We start from the raw sequence: 16,446 nt of genomic DNA, 5'->3' as shown, positions 1-16,446 counted from the left end.
AAGCCACTTTAGTTCTACTTATGAAAATCTGCCCCTTTAGGATGAAGGCCCAACCAGCCTTTCTGGCCTCACTTACTGCCCCTCCTCCACCACACTTCACATCCTTGCAAAACTAAACTACTCTCCACTACCACAACCCTTTCACACATACACAAAAGTATCAACATCTTGTACTCCCACACTCCTGAAACTCTTCTCCCTTGGCTTCTGTAGCACCACATTTTCCTGGTTCTTTTACAACCTCTTTGATTGTTCCTCCTCCATCCTTTGCTCATTCTCCATCCCTCTGTAAAGTTTTGCAGTTCCCCAAGGTTCCATACTCAGTTTTCGAATCATCTCCTCTTCATCTTTACTGCCACTGCCCTCACTCTAACCCTCATCATCTCTGGCCTGATCTCCCACAAAAGCCTCCTTCCTGGTACTCCTACCTGTAGTCTATCCCCCTAAGCCCTCTTACACCCACACACACACCATTATTCTGTGAGCTCTATTTGCCTCTTCATTTCCAAAGCCTTAAACATGGTAGGTGCTTATAATATGCTTGTTGACTTCACATGCTGTGACCCCTGCCTGTAATATACTTTCCTTCTGGTCTCTCTCTACAGCAAACTGCTACTCATCCATTCATCATGCTCCAATTCAAATGTCACCTTCCCAGTGAAGAAGAATTATTATTCTATCTCTGGTTTCCATGAAACTTTTCCCCCACAAAATTCTGCCATATCACTTACCACAGAATCCAGTGATTTACTTATAGATCTATCTCCCACGCTAGAATGAGCTAAGAGAAAGCACATTATTTTTTCTGTATCTGTGTGGCTGCCAAGAATAAGACACTTGTTCTTGACTCCCTTGCACCCTGTATACTACCTTCAAAAATACAGGGAGACCTACTAGAAGCTGACTCTTTTTCAATGTCCCCACATCCACTGGAACTAGCTCAAGCACTCTTTTCTTCCAGAAATCCTTCAATTGGACTGTTCTTCATTAATATTCTCCTGCTTTGAACTCTATGTCACTTAAAATCTGTTCCACACAATTTAGCATTTAATTATAGTATGTCTTGGATTGTTCTATAATTGGTTAATGGGTGTCATTAGTTTCATCTCATTGCAAAGTGCTGGGAGCTCCTTACAAACTGGGACCATGTCTTTCCATTCATTCACTCACTTGCCCACCTACTCATTGACTGACAGTTCACTAGTTCATAAACATTTACTGTGTATTAGTATAGAGGATACAGAGATAAGCAACAAATAATACTCACCATTTTGTGACAGCATGGATGGACCTGGAGATTATTATGCTAAGTGAAATAAGCCAGTCAGAGAAAGACAAATACCATATGATCTCATTTATATGTGGAATCTAATGAACAACATAAACTGATGAAAAAAATAAAACTAGAAGCACACATACATGGAATGGACTGACAAATGTCAGTGGGGAGGGGTGTGTGGGAGGACTGGATAAAGGAAGGTGAAGGGATTAGCTAAAGAACATATATACATAACCCATGGGACAGACAATAGTGTGGTGAGGGCTAAGGGAGGATGGGTGGGAGCTGGGTGGAGGTGGGCAAAGAGGGGAGCAGAATGGAGACATCTGCAATAGTATCAACGATAAAAAATTTAAATAAAAAATAAATCAAATAATTATACAAGCATATGTAGCCATCATGTAATACGTATTTAACAAGATATATTTAATGATAAAAATACTCACAGTTAAGGAGATTACACTTTAGCAGAAGTCGGAGGAATGCAACAATTAACTAAAATATTGGGGAGTGTATGAAACTTTCTATTAAAATAGTCTGATAAAAATGCAATAGTAGTTCAGAAAAAGGTATTATCATCTTGGGCTTGGGTGATAAAAAATTGTTACATGGAGGAGTTAGCTTTTGAGTAGGGCCTTAGAGAATGGAAAAAAATTTCCCCAGGATAGGGACAAAGATGTAAGGAGGGGGATTTAAAGTGGAAGGCAAAGCACTGCAAAAGCATGAAGCTAAAAAGTACAATGTACATCCATATAGGGAAAAGTAGCCCTCTTGGGCTGAAGTATGGAGTTGTGGAGCAAGGGCAGTGGGCGATAATAGAGGAGGAGATAAGCCTGGAAGGGTGTCATCCCAGCTTACTCTTCACAGCCTAGAGTATAATGGATTCCTTGTGTGCAATCCTCATTTCACAGTACCTTTATCCAGTACCCTTGATACTGTTTAACACAGGAAACAGCACAAGAAGGTGTTAAGTATAAGATCTATTGTCAAGTTTAATCCTTCAATCTAGCTCATCTCTTGGGCATAGCTGACCAGTGGAATCAGTGTTTTCAGAGATGGGTCATAATTAAGGTTAGATTTTACTTATAAACTCTCAGTTGTAGCTCAGGAAAAAAGCACTCACTCCCCATACCATGCATCCGGTTGGAGTCTTGGAAACCCATGACATCCTCTGAGAGTAGTCGGGAATCCAGCATAGCAGCTGCTTGATTGGTATTGCTGTACCAGCTCTTGTTCTCATCCAACACAGTGAAAAGGAGAAAGAATTCTTTATCCACCCCTTTCTGTAGGCCCATTGGGAGAGAAGAGAGAGAGAAATGACAAGTTTCCAGCAGGTGTAGATTCTGATGCTCCAGAACCAGTGATCCCTAATTCTTTCCCATTTCCTCTTCTAGATACAGAGCCAAGCTCATATCTCTTGCCTAAAATTGCAGTTGTTGTTAGGCAGTTTTTCCTCAGGTAACCTCAAATCACAGGTAGGTGAAGGAGATCAGAATAAAGTGACAAGACTGGAGGAGAGGAGTGTAGGAAAGGGAGCAGGGAAGAAGAACAAGATGTGGATGATGGATAAAAGGTACAAAGTGTGATAGAAGAGAGCCTAGAGTCACCTGGAGAAGAGTGGAGAAAGGTGTCTAGGAGATCAGGAGAGGACTCTGTGGGGGTGAGAAAATAAGAAAAATAATTATAATAATTATTAATATGCTATCAATTATTATTATTACTGCTAAGATTTACTGAGGCTTACTATGTACCAGACACTGTGTTAAGTACTTTATATGAATTATTATTATTATTATTTTAAATATATCTTTATTGATTTCAGAGAGAGGAAAGGAGAGGGAGAGAGAGAGAGAAACATCAATGATGAGAGAGTCATTGATGGGCTGCCTCCTGCATACCCCCGACTGGGGATCAAGCCCACAACCTGGGCATGTGTCCTGACCAGGAATTGAATCCCGATAGCCTGGATCCTAGGTTGATGCTCAACCACTGAGCCATGCCCAGCTGGGCTATATGAATTATTTTAATTAATTCTTACACATACCCAAGGGACCTTCTTCCATTGTAAACCCTTTACTATAAACGAAGAAGCTGAAGCAAAAAGAGGTTAAGTAATTTGCCCAAGGTTACATAACTAAAAATGGTGGGCTGGATATGAAAGAAGACAAGCAAGGATTAGGGGCTACTGAGGCTAAAAAATAATAATAATAATAAAGGGTCAAAGACTAAAGATGATGTGTGTTTCTGAGTAAAAGAATTACATGCAAGATAACATGAAGTCACCAAATACTAAAGTCAGATTCAATAGATTGGTTATTTTTTTCTATTCTCTCACCTCTAGAACCCAGTCCCATGCTTAACTCCTGTTCAGCCACCCAGCCTCATCCTCCTGCTAGCAGTTTTCCCAGCCAGAAACCCTGGCATTACCTGTTTGCTATCTGCACCCAAGGTACCAGCCTTGCACACCAGAAGGGGGCCCACCAAACCAGAATTTGTATCTTTTATGGGATCCACGGCAGAAAAGTACATCCAAGTGAGACAGGCAGGATCCTTAGCAGTGGGGCCTGCATGGGGGGGCACTGTCCAGCGATATGTTACTTTCTCAAAGGGCTTCGCCACCAAACCAGGGTGGGATGAGCCTGCAGGGAAAACATAGGACTCATTACTCACATTGGCCAGAGTACAGATGATCAGCTCCAAACAGTGGGGTAAAGATCATAACCACAAAGGCATTTTGGAGCAGCAGCAGGAACAACAGGAACATAGAATTTTGAATATTTAAAAGAATCCTAGGTAGGAGTCAATACACTAGAATTTGGTTCCTAGTTCTGCCACACCTTGATATATGAACAGGAGAAATTTAAACTTCCCAAACTTTTCCAAACTTATAAGACCTAAGGAATAAAAAGGTGCTTAAAACTTATTTGGAATACCCCTCACTTAAAAACATACATTTATGTGTTCTTATAGCCCTACTTCTGCTTAAAAATCTCCAGAGCTGGGAGATTCACTACCTGCCATCATAAGCTGTTTCATCTTTGAACAGTTCTGATTGTTTAACACTTTTTCCTATCTATATGTATGTATGTACATGTAGATATATATATGTTATATACATATACACACACACACACATATATGAAAAACAGTAAGGAAGTTCCTAAAAAAATAAAAAATAGAACTTCCTTATGACCCAACAATTCCACTGGTAGGCATTTATCCAAGAAATCCTAAGCATTAATTTGAAAAGATATATGAATCCTTTATGCAGGTTTATTTACAATAACCAAGATATGGAAGCAACCTAAGTGCCTATCAATAAACGATTGGATAAAGAAGATGTGGTACATATATATAATGGAATATTACTCGGGCATAAAAAATGAAATCTTATAATTTACAACAGTATGGATGGACTGATGCAAAGTGAAATAAGTCAGACAGAGAAAGACAAATTCCATATGATTTCACTTATATAAATAATCTGAAGGAAAAATAAACAAATAAAACAGAAACAGGATCATAGATACAGAGAACAGACTGATGGTTGCAAGATGGAAGAGGTTTGGGGGCTGGGTGAAAAGATGAAAGGATTAAGAAATATGAATTGGTAGTTACAAAGTAGTCATGGGAATGTGAAGTACAACATAGGGAATATAGTCAATAATATTTAATAACTACGTATGGTGCCAGGTGGATACTAGATTTATTGGGGGGTTACATCATAAACTATCTAAATGTCTAATCATTATGCTTTACACTTGAATCTAATGTAAAATAATACTGAATGTCAACTGTAATTGAGAAAAAACACTAAGACTGTAATTTCTTAAGTGGACACATGTCATGGACAAGCCATGCACAGAAATTTTATTTTAAAATTTCAAACCTAATAGTAATCAAAGAAGTACAAAAAAAATAGCTAGATAACTTTTTGCCTGTCAAATTAGCAAGATTTTACAAATTAAAATAATCAGTTCAGCCCTGGCTGTGTTGCTAAATTGATCGGAGCATTGTTCCATTCACCAAAAGGTTGCTGGTTAGATTCCCGGTCAGGGCACATACCTAGGCTGTGGGTTTGATCCCTGGTTGAGGTGTGCACAGTAGGCAACCAATCAATGTTTCTCTCTCATATGGATGTGTTTCTCCCTCCCCTCCTCTCCCCTCCCTCTAAAATCAATAAAACCATATCCTTGGGTCAAGATAATAATAAAAATAAAAATAAAAATAATAATAATAATAATAATAATAATAATTTCAGATAGCTCTTACTCCTCTCACTCACTTATAAAAACGGTAAATGAGAATCGCTCTTTGGGGGGGAAAAAGTTGGTAAAATGTATCAAAAGCCTTGAAAAAGATTCATGGCTACAAAAACTGTAAGATATGTAATAAATACTAAAAAGAATGTTCAACCTAACGCAAATCATAAAAACCGTGAGTTTTGTTGTTGTTTGCCTACAAGACTGACATTTTGACAAAGGTCAAAATGGCTCCTCTGTGCTGGTGAGGATGTAAGAAAATGAGTCCTTTCTGTCATTTACTGTTATGGAATTCAAAGTTGACTGCAAATTGTTTCAGAAAGTAATTTGGATACAGGTACCAAATTTTTTAATGTGTGTATCATCAGAGATATTAATGCCACATCATAAAAATATATCCTGGAGAAATAATAATATCAGTGTGCAAAGAAACATACACAAGGATATTTGTAGTATAACCCATAACAGGGTGGTATAATTTAGGATGGTATTAACTTCTCTTTTCTTTTTCACTCATTGTTCCCAACTCTTTACATTTGGTGGAGTCTTTTTTTGGTTTACATTCAAAGATACAGAAAAAAGTAAAGATTAGTACAATAATCACCCTGCCTCCTGGAGTTGATTGTTAACATTTTATGTTCTTTAATTCATCTACATTTATGTGAATGTATATCTATACATACACACACACATACAGTTTTTGTTTGCTTTAGTTAAATCATTTGGAAGTAAAACGTAAGCATCATGATATTTTATTTCTAAATAATTAGTAAGCATCTCCTGTATTACCACAATAACGTTATCACACCTACAAAATACCCTAATATTACTAATATCATCTAATATACAGGTTATAAGAAAAATTTTACAGTTATTTCCAAAATGTCCTTAGGATACTTTTTAAAATTAAATTTATTGGGGTGACAACAGTTAATATGAACATATAGGTTTCAGGTGTGGGATTCTATGTTACAAGATCTGTATATTGCTCTGTGTGCCCACTACCCAAAGTCATGTCTTCTCCTAAAACCATATATTAAGACCTCCTTCACCCTCACTCCCTTCTTTAAAAGTTTATGAATTCTTAAAGGAGAGAGATGGGAAGTGTTTTTCATATCAAATGTAGGTCTTTGATCCATTTTGAGTAAATTTTTGTACATGGGGACAAACTGTAATCCAGTTTCATTCTTTTGCATGTGGCTTTCCAGTTTTCCCAGCACCATTTATTGAAGAGACTATCTTTACTTCATTGTGTGTTTCTGTCTCCTTTGTCAAAAATTATGTGCCCATATACATGTGGTTTTATATCTGGGCTGTCTATTCTGTTCCACTGATCTCTGTGACTGTTTCTGTGCCAATACCATGCTGTTTTGATTATCGTAGGTCTGTAGTATAATTTGAAGTCAGGCAGCATGATACCTCCAGCTTCCTTCTCTTTTTTTCCAGGATTGCTTTGGCTGGGCAGGGTCTTTTGTGGTTCCATACAAATCTGATGATTTCTTGTTCATTTCTTTAAAAAATGACATTGGTATTTTGATGAGAATTAAATTAAATCTGTATATTGCTTTGGGTACTATGGCCATTTTCGCTATGTTGATTCTTTCAACCCATGAACACGGGGTATTTTTCCATTTTTTTGGGTCTTTATCAATCTCTTTTAATAATGCTTTGCAATTTTCAGCACATAGGTCTTTCACATTCTTTGTTAAGTTTATTCCTGGGTATTTTATTCTTTTGGTTGCAATTGCAAAAGGAATTGGTGTGTTTTTTTTTTTTTCTTCTTTTCTTTTTCTGAAGTTTCGTTGTTACTCTACAGGAAGGCAATGGATTTTTGTACATTGGTTTTGTATCCTGCAAATTTACTGTATTTGTTTATTGTTTCTAATAGTTTTTTGGTGGAGTCTTTAGGGTTTTCTATATACAGAATCATATCATCTGCATAAAGTTACAGTTTTACTTCTTGCTTTCCTATTTGGACACCTTTTATTTCTTTCTCTTGCCTTATCGCTCTGGCTAGGACTTCCAGGACTATGTTGAATAAGAATGGTGAGAGTGGACATCCTTGCCTTGCTCTTGATCTTAGAGGAAAAGCTTTCAGTTTTTCACCATTGAGTGTCATATTAGCTGAGGGTTTATCATATAGGACCTTAATTATGTAAAGGTACTTTCCTTGTGTTCCTATTTTATTGAGTGTTTTCATCATAAATGGATGTTGTATCTTATCAAATGCTTTTCCTGCATCTATTTATAAGATCATATGACTTTTATCCTTCTTTTATTACTGTGGTGTATTACATTGACTGATTTACATATGTTGAACCTTCCTTGTGCCCCTGGAATGAACCCCACTTGATTATGATGTTGTTGTTTTTTTATGTACTGCTGTATTCATTTTGCTAGTATTGTGTTTAAGATTTTTGCATTTGTATTCATCAAATATATTGGTCTACAGTCTTATTTTTTTGTTTTATCCTTGCCAGGTTTTGGTATCAGGGTTATATTGGCCTCATAAAATGTGTTAAGAAGTATTGCGTCTTCTTCAAATTTTTGGAAGAGTTTGAGAAGGATAGTTTTTTACATCTTCTTTGAATGTTTGGTAGAATTTACTGGTAAAGCCATCTGATCCTGGACTTTTATTTTTGGGGAGGTTTTCGATGATTGTTTCAATTTCCTCACTGTTGATCAGTCTATTTAGATTTTCCAATTCTTCATGATTTAGTCTAGGAAGGTTATATATTTTTAGGAACTTATCCATTTCTTCTAGGTTATTGAATTTGGTGCCATATTGCCTTTCATAATATCTAGAATGATCCTTTTTATATCTCTAATGTCTCTGGCAACTTCTCTTTCGTTTCTGATTGTGTTTATACGGTCTTTTTCCTTTTTTGTTTAGTGGGTTTGTCAATTTTATTAATCTTTTCAAAGAACTAGTTCTTTGTTTTATTAATTTTTTTGTATAATCTTTTAGTTTTCTATTTCATTCAATTCTGTTCTAATTTTATTATTTCCTTTCTTCTGCTGACTGGGTTTCTTTTGTTCTTTTTCTAGTTCTTTAAGATGTAATGTTAGGTCTTTACTTGGGATTTCTCTTGTTTCTTGAGCTAGGCCTGTAATGATATAAACTTCCCTCTTATTCTTGCTTTTGCTATATCCCAGAAGTTTTGATATGTTATATTGACATTCTCATTTGTCTCTATCTTTTGATCTCATGTTTTATTTCTTCTTTGACTCAGTCATTTTTAAGTAGTATATTGTTTAATCTCTATGTATTTGTGGGCTTCTTTACTTCTTTTTTGCAGTTGATTTCTAATTTCAAGGCATCGTGGTCAGAGAATGTGTTTCATATAATTTTAATCTTCTTGAAGTTGTCAATGCTAGTTCTGTGACCCAACATGTGGTCTATCTTTGAGAATGTCCCATGTGCACTGGAGAAGAATGTATAATCTGATGTTCTGGGATGAAAGGCTCTGTAAATGTCAGTTATGTTCATTTGGTCTAGCATTTCATAGGGGCCGATATTTCTTTATTGATTTTTTACTCTTTTTGTCTAGGAATAAATAGCTCTTCTATAGCAGTATTCTCTGAAGAGGTCTATCTACTATTTCCCAGTAGATGTCGTTGAATTACAAGATTTTTTTACCTCTGTGATTTCCCAGACTTGACCTCTAAGGCTTCCCTAAGCCAGTACAGTTGTGCTGTTTGGGGGTGGGGTTTGTTTTGCCCTCACAGTAATGGCAATTTCAGACTCCAGATCTCTGTGGGGTCCAGCCCCAAGCACCAAACCCAGGGATTAATCACAGAGGGAAACAGTGGTTCCGCTGCAATAGCTCTTGGTTTACAGATAAAATATTACTTGACCCAACACTGGGGGCAATGGGAGGTGAGTTTGGGAGTCTAAGACATGGCAGGACTCTGAGGTCCCATTTCTTTGTCAGAAACACCCCTGTCAGACAGTGGACAGCAGCATGGCAGAACTCTACACTCTGTCAGGTGTCTGCAGGCTCAGCCACTGTTCTCTCTGCTGGCCCTGCTGGACTAGCACCCACAGCTCTCTGTTCCTCCCAGCCAGCTGAAGGCAGGCTGTGCTACTGCAAGCTTCCTCACCTCTGAGAGCTGTGTCTGAGGGCAATTTGAGCTTTCCTCCCTTCTTGTCTCCCCACTTATTTCTGGTTGCCCACCTGTAGATGTTTCAATGTGCTGGTCCCTCAGGCATGCCCCTGTGTTGAGTAAGGAATTCTTTGTTGAATCATAGTTGGTTAACTTATTGAAATTTCAGGGGAAGAGGCCAAAATTATCTCTCATGTGGAAATTGTTCTAGGATATTTTTTTATAAACAGGATCAGACAAGTTTGCATGTTGCCCTTGGTGTTGTCTCTTTAATTTTTTCCCTATGGCATTGACTTCTTAAAGGGATTAGACCAGTTGCCTTGTAGGATGTTCTTTTAGTATAGATCTGTCTGCAATTTTGCCCTTTACAATTTTATTATTTTTGATATTTTTGGGTTAGCATGTGTTAATATTATTTTCAGAGAAAACAAAAAATTAATTTCCAAACATCACTTCTAGTATTTGCTCCTGAAATAGTAATGCAAACAATATGTATGTATTCATTTAATGCATTCAATGATTTACAATATTCTAAAATAATAAAAAATGACATGTACAAATAATAGAGGATAAAGTAAATAAATTATGGCAAATCCATTTGATAATTATATAACCATTAAAATATTTATAATATTATTATGGAATTGGAAAATGGACAAAATATAATGGTTAGTGAAAATAATATGATACAAAACTGTAAAAACCATATATTCACAAATCTATACATATATACATTTAATAAGCACAAAAAATATTTAAAGGTGTATAAAAATGTAATGGCAAATTATCTATGAATAATTTTATTTATTTTATAATTTTTCACATTTTTAAAAATTCTATAATACATATGCTATTTTCATAATCAGAAAATATTTAAAACATGTCTCTTACTGAGTCCAGATCTTCCTTGATATAATATCATAGATTCATTCAACAACATTTTCATATGGCTATTAATTCTGCCTCATTCTCCCTCCTTCACTCCCTATTTATTTTCCCTACAGAGCTACCTGGTATTACCGGCAGCCCACATTAGTTGGAGACCTTGCCTGCTCACCATCATTGTACACAGTTCCCTCGTAGTCTTTCTCATAAAAGACCCCATGAGGCTGCATGCTGAAAGGTTGGGAGGCACGGTTGTAGAAGATGACCTGGATGGTGTCACCCACTTCAGCCCGGATTACTGGTCCTGTTAAATAGGAAGGAGAGACAATGGAAATGAAAACAGGCATGGCATAAGAGGATGGAAACAGAAAAAAGGGAGGGAAAGAAAAAGGGATGTGAAAAAGATAGAGAACTTCTCTTTTTGCAATAATAAGAATAAACCCTTCCAAGTATATTAAAATTTATAGCTATAAAAAGCACATTAAAATCCATTATATCAATTTTATCCTCAAATATTATTGTAAAGTGTACAGAGCAGGGCATATCTTCATTTTACAGATGAGGAAACTGCAGCTCAAAGAGGTGAAATTGATCTTAAATTTAAATGACTGATTAGGAACAGAGACTATATCTAAAGTTTGGGCTTTCTCCCACCCCATTGTTACGTACAATTCCATTTCCCCTGCCTTTATTGTCCTAGTTCTCACAGTTGCATTTCCTTGTAGGACCCATCTAAATATCTGAGTTTGCCTTAATTGTAAATAAATTTTAAGCATATAAATTATATCTTCTATCAAGGCCCTGGACTAACTAGTCTAGCCATGACTACTGGACTTTTCTTTGCTCCACTACCCACCATCTCTGAACTAGCTTAGGTCACTTTTGAAACCAACCAAAAATACCAAAACAATAACCTGAGAATTTATGTTGACTCTAACCTTAATTCAGAGTGTCTGGTATAGGTTCTACTCAATGTCCACACTTAATGCTTCACCTCTAATCAAGACTGGAGACCAATATCCCAAGCATAATAATGGATAAAACAACCAGACAGAAAATGAGTAAATAAATAGGACACTTAAATAACACAATAAACCAATTAGATATAACATATAAAGAACACTCTACCCAACAACAACAGAATACATATTCCTCTCAAGTGCACATGGGTCATTTTCCAAGATAGACCATATATTAGGCCACAAATTAAGCCTCAATAGATTTAAAAAGATATACAAATTATCTTCTATAATCACAATGGAATGAAGTTACAAATCAATAAAAGAAGAAAAAATGAGCAATTTACAAAATTGTGGAAATTAAACAACACACTTTTAAAAAAACCAATGGATCAGTGAAAAAAATCACACACAAAATTAGAAAATGCTTAAAGAAAGATGAAAATAAAAACACAACATACCAAAACATGACATTCAGTGAAAGTGGTGCTAAGGGGGAAATTTATAGCTATGAACACTTACATGAAAAAAGCAAGATCTTAAATCAACAACCCAACTTTACAAGTTAAGAAAACAGGAAAAGAAAAACTAAACCAAAAACTAGTAGAAAGAAGAAAATTTATTAATGATAGGCTAAATAGAGAACAATAAAACAATTAAAAAAATCAATAGGACCAAAAGTTGGTGCTTCAAAAAGATCAACAACATAGACAAATTTTTAGCTAGATGGACTGACAGAAAAAGAGAGAAGACTCAAATTACTAAAATCAGAAATGAAAGTGGGGACATTACTACTGATCTTACAGAAATAAAATATTATAAGAAAGTACTATGAGCAATTGTACATCAACAAATTGAAAAACATAGATAAAACAGGCAAATTCCAAAAACATAAAAGCCTAACAAGACTAAATCATAAAGAAATAGAAAATCTGAATAGACCTGCAGCTAGTAAAGACATTGAATCAGTAATAAAAAATCTTCAAAAATAGAAAATCCCTGGATCTGATGGTTTCACTTGTGATTTCTACTAAACATTTAAAGAACTAATAGCAATCTTTCTCAAACTCTTTCAAAAAATTGAAGAGGAGGGAACACTTTTCAACTTATTCTATGAAGCCAACATTACCATGTTATCAAAGACAAAAACATTACAAGAAGAAAAAAAAACCTATACACCAATATCCCTTACAAGTATTGATGCAAAAATCCTTAACAAAATATTAGCAAATAAAAATCAGCAATTTATTAAAATAATTATACACCATGACCAGGTGAAATTTATTCCTGAAATGCAAGGATGGTTCAACATACAAAAATTGATCAATGTAATACACCATATTAACAAAATAAAAGAAAAAAACACATGATCATCATAATTGATGCAGAAAAAGCACATAACAAAATTCAGCACCTTTCATGATAAAAATATACACTTAAAAAAAACTAGAAATAAAAGAGAACTTCTCCACGTAATAAAATCTGTATATTAAAAAACTTGCAGAAAACACCACACTCAGTGGTGAAAGACAGAAAGCTTTTCCTCTGAGATTAGGAATGAGGCAAGGTTGCCTGCTTTCACCACTTCTCTTTAACATATTACTGCTAATTCTAGCCAAGGTGATTAGTCAAGAAATAAGAAATAAAACATATCTAAATTATAAAGAAAAAAGTAAAATTATCTCTGTTGCAGATTATATGATCTCATTTGCAGAAAACCCTAAAGAGTACACCAAAACAAAAGCTGTTAGAATACGTGAATTTAGCAAAGCAGCAAGATATAAAGTCAACACATGAGAGTCAGTTGCATTTTTATACGCTAACAATGAACAATCTAAAAAAGAAATTACAAAAATAATTCCATATATAATGCATCAAAAAGAATAAAATACTTATGAATTATTTTAAGCAGAGATGTGAAAGACTTGTACAATAAAAACTCTAAAACATTACTGAAATAAATTAAATATGACATAAATAAATGTAAATGTATTCCATGTTTATAAGTTGGAAGGCTTAATAATATGTTAAAATGTCAATACTACCCAAAGAAATCTACAGATTCATTAAAATCCCTATCAAATTCCCAGTGATGATTTTGCAAATCTAATTCATATGGAATCTCAAGGAATCCCAAATAGCCAAAATAGTCTTGAAAACAAAGAACAAAACTGGGAGACTCACACTTCTTCATTTTAAAACTTACAAAAAGTTACAGTAATCAAAACAGCATGGTACAGGGACAAGGACAGACATATAGACCAATGAATACACTAGAGAACCCAGAAATAAACCCTCACATATATGGGGACAGTCTTTTCAACAAATGTTGCAGGGAAAACTAGGTTTCCATAGAAAAATAATGAAGGTGAACCCTTACCTAACACCATATACAAAATTAATTCAAAATAGATCAAAGACCTCAATATAACACCTAAAACAATACAACTTATAAAAAAACATAGGGAAAAACCTTCATGAGATTGGATTTGGCAATGTTTTTTTGGATATCACACCAAAGGTACAGGTAACAACAAAAAACAAAACACATATTGGACTTTATAAAACTTTTTGAAAACTGTATAACAAAAAGATACTATCAACAGAGTAAAAAGGCAAACTACAGAATGGGAAAATATTTGCAAATTATGTGTCTCATAAGAGGTTAATATCTAGTATATAAGATAATTCTTAAAACTCAACAGCAAAAAATAACAACTCAATTAAAGATGGGAAGAGGACTTGAGTAAACATTAACCAAGGAATATACACAAATGTCCAATAGGCACATGGAAAACTTCTAAACATCACTTATCATTAGGGAAATGCAAATCAAAACAACAATAAGATACTCTCCCATCCACTAGGATGGCTACTATAAAAAAAAAAAAAATCCGAAAAACAGAAAACAAGTACTAGCAAGGATGTGGAGAAATTATAACCCTTTTGCACTGTTGTTGGTAATTTAGAATGATACAGCTACTGTGAAAAACAGTATGGTGGTCCCCCAAAAAATTAAAAATAGAATTAACATATGACTCAGTAATTCCATTGTGTGTATACCCAAAGGAATTGAAATCATGTCTCAAAGACATATTTTCAACCCATATTCATAGCAGCATTATTCCCAAGAGCTAAAATATAGAAGCAACCCAAGTGTCCATAGATGAATGGATGAACAAAGTGTAGTATATACATATAATAAAATATTATTCTGCCTTATTAAAGGAAGAAAATTCTGTAATATGCTACAACATGAATGAGATTTGAGGCCATAAGTCACTCACAAGAAGACAAATGTTGTATAATTCCACTTATATGAGATATTTAGAGTAGTCAAAAACATAGACAGAGAAAGTAGAATGGTGGCTTGTGGAACCTGGGAGAGGGGAGGATGGGTAATTACTGTTTAATGGGTATTGAATTTCAGATTTACAAGATGAAAAGAGTTGAGATAGAAGGTGGTGATGGTTCACCATAACATTTTGAATGCATTTAATATCACTGAACTGTTCACTTAAAATGGTTACTATGGTAAATTTTATTTTGTGCATATTTTACCACAATAAAAAAGTGAAGAAAAAAGACCCAAGACCCATACTGAACACAAACTAATGAGAGCTCCTTAATACTCACTGTCCATCCTCTTTTCCGAGGTATGCTTCTTCTTCATATATTTTCCTATTTATTTGATGTAAGCCGTACTGTGCATGCTCAGATCTCCTAGAATCAACTGGCAAACATCTAACCCTAGAATACACTTCATTACTTTCATATCTAAAGTTTTCTCCCATCGGATCTATTTTATTTTCTGGCTTCATTAAGTGATAAAAGCACACCCAACATCATTATACTGTTTCAATGCAGTGCTTTAGGCCTTCTGGGTACTTTCTCCAAGTCAGGCTCTAAGCATCCCTCCTATAGCAAGCATATCTGCATGTCATGTTAATCTGTTCCTGGACCCATATTGCCAGGAACCTGGACAGTCTTGCTGCTTTATATATAGCCCTTCAGAAATGCACCTATGGAAATATTTTAAAAAGTGTGATCTCAACAACTGTACTACCAGATGTTCACTGAAAAAACAGGTCTGTAGTAAAGTATAAGAAATGCTACAGACTCTATTTCCATCTTGGAGATTCATGATAAACAAAAATAAATCCAAAGTTCTGAGAAGCCCTGCAGCAAAGAACACTATTTGATTCCTTTTTACTTGACTATGTTTAACTTAGTACTCTGCAAACACATTCAGATCCATAACCTTTTTGCACAAAACACTCATCTACTGGTACTCACTTTGGGAAATGCTGGTCTAGAGCGTATCTCTGAGCTGCCTCCAAGCTCCAGTTACTAAGTCCTCCCCAGGTCCCATGACTCTAGTCAATTAATTTCATAAGTTAAGAATTCCTCACCTAAGATTCCAAGATGCTCATCTTCCTCCATCTGTACCTTTTCCTGGAATGTTTCATCTTGGAAGGCTTCATATCGGACTTTCCAGTAAGTGCCCCCAATTCGGCTGGAGCCCTTCTGGAAGAATTTATCTGGCCCACTGGCATATAAGGAGGCAAATGTCACATGATTTAATTATGCATCAAATAGACTCCCATATCACCCTTGGTCTCATCAAGTTATGGACCTTTATGATTAGGAAAGACCTCAGAGATCATCCAGGTTAGCTTCTGCTCAGTCAACATGACACCACTAACAAATAATATGCAGCTTCTGCTTCAGCCTTTCCAAAGTCAGGGAACTCATTTTCAGAGAAAGCAATCCTTCTTACTATTGGATAGTTTTCATGATTACAATTATTTTTATAGTAGGCTGAAATCTTGCTTATAAGTTCCAGATATTAGTACCAGTCCTGCCCTCCTGAGTTACATAGTCTTACATCTGTCCTTAATTATCTTTAGGTAATCAAGATTCTCTCTCACCTTAATAAAGAATACCTTTAATC

General features: G+C 35.3%; 1 protein-coding gene across 2 annotated transcripts in view; it reads right to left on the bottom strand.

Moving 5' to 3' along the window:
- HEPH (hephaestin) overlaps positions 1–16,446 on the bottom strand; it is a 148,855-nt gene that overhangs the window by 110,531 nt on the left and 21,878 nt on the right. For both annotated transcript variants that reach the window (XM_087813456.1, XM_087813457.1), the window contains 4 exons: positions 15,905–16,041; positions 10,706–10,837; positions 3,707–3,918; positions 2,412–2,562 (listed from right to left, as the gene is read on the bottom strand). In XM_087813456.1, coding sequence (XP_087669582.1) covers positions 2,412–2,562; positions 3,707–3,918; positions 10,706–10,837; positions 15,905–16,041 — 632 coding nt within the window. The remainder of the gene's footprint in view (positions 1–2,411; positions 2,563–3,706; positions 3,919–10,705; positions 10,838–15,904; positions 16,042–16,446) is intronic.

This window comes from Miniopterus natalensis, chromosome X (assembly GCF_054644295.1).
Source record: "Miniopterus natalensis isolate mMinNat1 chromosome X, mMinNat1.hap1, whole genome shotgun sequence".
NCBI lineage: Eukaryota > Metazoa > Chordata > Mammalia > Chiroptera > Miniopteridae > Miniopterus > Miniopterus natalensis.
The sequence above is the reverse complement of the archived record's forward strand: the minus strand, read 5'-3'. Positions and strand labels throughout refer to the sequence as shown.